Source organism: Drosophila subobscura, chromosome O (assembly GCF_008121235.1).
Source record: "Drosophila subobscura isolate 14011-0131.10 chromosome O, UCBerk_Dsub_1.0, whole genome shotgun sequence".
NCBI classification, from domain to species: domain Eukaryota; kingdom Metazoa; phylum Arthropoda; class Insecta; order Diptera; family Drosophilidae; genus Drosophila; species Drosophila subobscura.
Window position 1 is genome coordinate 1,686,011 of NC_048533.1, and position 3,291 is coordinate 1,689,301.

General features: G+C 48.0%; 1 protein-coding gene across 1 annotated transcript; it reads right to left on the reverse strand.

The window, feature by feature from the left end:
* Window positions 1-217: 217 nt before the first annotated feature.
* On the reverse strand, window positions 218-2,088 carry LOC117898282 (alpha-N-acetylgalactosaminidase-like). Its single transcript, XM_034807536.1, has 8 exons — window positions 1,740-2,088; window positions 1,514-1,691; window positions 1,200-1,460; window positions 984-1,145; window positions 788-927; window positions 654-726; window positions 437-601; window positions 218-371 (listed from the first exon to the last, which is right to left on the reverse strand). The coding sequence occupies exons 1-8, from the start codon at window positions 1,922-1,924 to the stop codon at window positions 255-257; spliced, it is 1,281 nt and encodes a 426-aa protein (XP_034663427.1). The 5' UTR covers window positions 1,925-2,088; the 3' UTR covers window positions 218-254.
* Window positions 2,089-3,291: the final 1,203 nt, after the last annotated feature.

Here is a 3,291-nt window from a genome sequence, read left to right on the forward strand (position 1 = left end):
CTAAACCTAATTTGTCAAAATCATATTCAAGCTTGGGATAACGAGGTTATTTATAATGTCAGCTCTATGTATATTTATTTCGAATAACAATAACCAGCGTGCCACAGCCACATGGCACTGCCACTGGCTTACTTTGATAAATATTCATCTGTGGCTTTCTGGATGTGTCCCTACATGGAGCCGACATGGATCCACGACTCTTAAATACCCTAAACTTTAGGTGACTGATGTATTCATGGCTGTATTTATGACAGTCAGAGGAGTGGTGCAACTGTGAACTTGTAGAACGTAACTCCCTCTGGATTGATTCGAGTGCTGAAGGCGTCGTTCGGCTTGAACATTCCCAGGTGTCGACTGCTCTTGAACAGGTCCTGCAAAAACAAAAGCCGAGAGTGCGGATTAGGGACTCTCCGCTTAGCTTTGCAGTTGGTCCTACCACAACATAATAGCCCGTGGGGCTGTCCAGGCCTAGATGCTCCAAGACGACTTGGAATTGGCGAGGGCACAAGGGGCAGTGGGAGAAGTTCCCCCGATTGACAAAAGCCACTGCAAAGGAGTGCCTGCCAAGGTCGTTGACTGGTGTGACTGGACGTAGCCAGACCTGCAGATCAGAAGGATTCATGTGGAGTGTCTTTTCCGAGTGATCGACTTACCTGGAAGTGTTTCGATGTCCTCACGCACCTGCCCGGTATCCCAAGCAAGTCCTGATTTATAGCTATGATCTCTCTGCAAGCAGGAATGAGTATTACGGGAATGAATCAGAGTGGAACCATATATGGTGACTGACCGGTTTTGCAGAAGTTGCTTTATTTCGGGACGCACAGTCTCCAAGTCATTGGTCATTATCAGCGGAGCCGCGATCACCGACCATATGGCCAGCTGCAATCGGCTGGCATCGTAGCTCAGATGGAAATTGCCCAAGACCAGCTGGATGGAGGGAAGTAGTTTTACTGGTAAATACTTGCAAGTCATGGAATACCTACCATATCCGGGTCATTCCATCGACCTGGGCCAGCGTGGGCCAACAACTGCTGCTGGTTTCTGCGGTAGAGTTCCATTATTTCAAAGACTGATGTGTACGAGTCCTTGATGTCCGTTGCAAACCGCCAGAGATTGCAGTGCTTCGCTATTAACCTGTAATCAGGCTAAGGGCGGAGGAGTTATCTCCATGTACATACATACCTCTGAGTTGTACCCACCTTCTCTTTGTAGAACGGCCAACTGCAGGAGTAGACCATTTGCCGACCAGTCCGGTTCATGGCCTTGCCAAAGGCGGGGTACCCTGTGTCCCGTTCGTATCCAGTGGCATAGCAGCCGTCCAACTTGACATAGTCAGCGCCCCAGTCGGCGAAGGTCTGGGCATCGAGTTGAAAGTGCCCCAGAGCCCCAGGACCCCCGAACATACAAGTCTTCCTCCCCACATCGTGGTATATCCCAAACTTCAGGCCTCGTCCATGAATCTGTGGATGAATGCTGCCGTCTACTCTTCAACACGGAAAACCTGAACTCTTACGTAGTGGGACAGGGCGGCCATTCCGCTGGGAAAACGCTCCCTGTCGGGAAGGAGCTTTTGAGTGATCGTATCGCGAAAACTTTCCATCCAGCAGTCGTCGATTATCAAGTACTGGAATCCCATGGCCGCATAGCCCTCGGACACTAGCAGATCTGCTGTGCGCTTGAAGAGCGACTCACTGCAAAGAGGACGATGAATAGCAGTTGGAGCAGACAGAGTGACTCACCTGATGCAATCCCTAGGGTAGTGAACACAGTCAACAGTACATTGGAATCTCTCGAACGGCATCCAGCCCATTGGAGGGGTTCGGGCTAGTCCATTCTCGAGGCCGTCGGCATATCCCACTGCAGAGCAAAACCAGATCCAGATCAGAGCAAGCAACAGATGCGCAAGGCGTTCCGTGCTCATCATCTTGAATTGCCAATATAAGAGGCACCGAGGTGTGGAAATTGATTGCCGCCCTGCTGCTGCCGTGACTTATGGAAAGCTTGATGGAACTAATGCCATCAGCTCTGAAAAGTGCAACCGCTTTGGCTGCCTGGGTGCAGATACTCACGCGATTGCTGGCGGAGCGATCGTGCTCTGATGCACGGGAACGGCACGTTGAAAACAAAAATTGATTTGGATGCCCAATTTGGATTATTGATTGTCGCTTTTTATGTGTGCCCAAAATATAAATATCCAAAACAATGTAAACTAGATGGGTAGAGATTCGAAAAAGGTTTTGGAAATGTTCCTTAATCGAGATAATTTGTATTTGCGTGTTTAATAATTATATAAAATCGGGGCAGACTGGAAATGACTTAAACAAATAATTTAAAAGCTACATACGGGCTCGATATCGACTGATTGCTGGCTATGAGTTGCGGATGGCTACTGCGATTATTATTCTCTGACTCTCTGCCGTTTCTCTTTTTCTTTGTTGTTGATCCGCTGTTAAGGGGACTTTAGATGATGCATCGGACTCAAGGAATCATGTGTACGTGCGATGCTTACAATTTCCTTTCACGCAAACCATCGCAGTGATTCACAGAATATCAAATATCAGAATATAGATATTTGCGCTGTCATGTGGCTTGGAGCTATGTCTCTCTCGTTCTGCCCTCAGCAATGATCCAAGATGTATGCCAAATGATGCATCGTGTGAACAAAGCGTGAATCCTTACATACGTGAAAGCTCTACTTGAGTCCGATGCATCGTTTAAGACCACCTTTAAAGTCATTCTGCTATTACTGTTTTTCTAGTTTTCCGCCGTTAGCCGCTGCTGTCCATGGGCCAGCTGGGCCACACCTCACATACACACATGTGATGTTGCCCCGTAGAGAGGGAGCGCGCGGGGTCTCGATTCTCTTTTCGCCAAGCGTCGTCTTAGATCGAGTCCCTGCTATCGAAGGGCAGAACCCAGGCAGAAGTCTCGACTCTGCTGGAGTCTCAGATCACAAATTTAGTAAGTTAGTTATAGTTCAATAAAGCTTATGCAAACTAAAACTGAGAAAAATATCTTGAGACTTCGATATTTAAATCCAAAGTTTTTTGCCACTTTTTTTCGGCTGAGTCCCCAGCGGCGACGACTTCACCGCTGGCCCCGGCATTGTCGAAGCCGTGTAGCATTTGAGGTAATATCACCGCGCGCCCGTAGCATGAAGCAGCAAACGAAATTGATCGAGTAGGAACGCTTGTGAGGCGCTCCGTACGCGTCACAACTTGTATACCCGGACCTCAGTCAGTACCACCTTGGAGGTTTTTTCCAATTTTACACTTAAAATGTTTTCTACAT

Coding starts and splice junctions, on each gene's coding strand:
- LOC117898282 (XM_034807536.1), bottom strand. CDS start 1,924: ATGATGAGCACGGAACGCCTTGCGCATCTGTTGCTTGCTCTGATCTGG. Junction 727..787: donor AAGCAACTTCTGCAAAACCG/GTCAGTCACCAT, acceptor TCCTGCTTGCAG/AGAGATCATAGCTATAAATC. Junction 602..653: donor GGACATCGAAACACTTCCAG/GTAAGTCGATCA, acceptor TCTGATCTGCAG/GTCTGGCTACGTCCAGTCAC.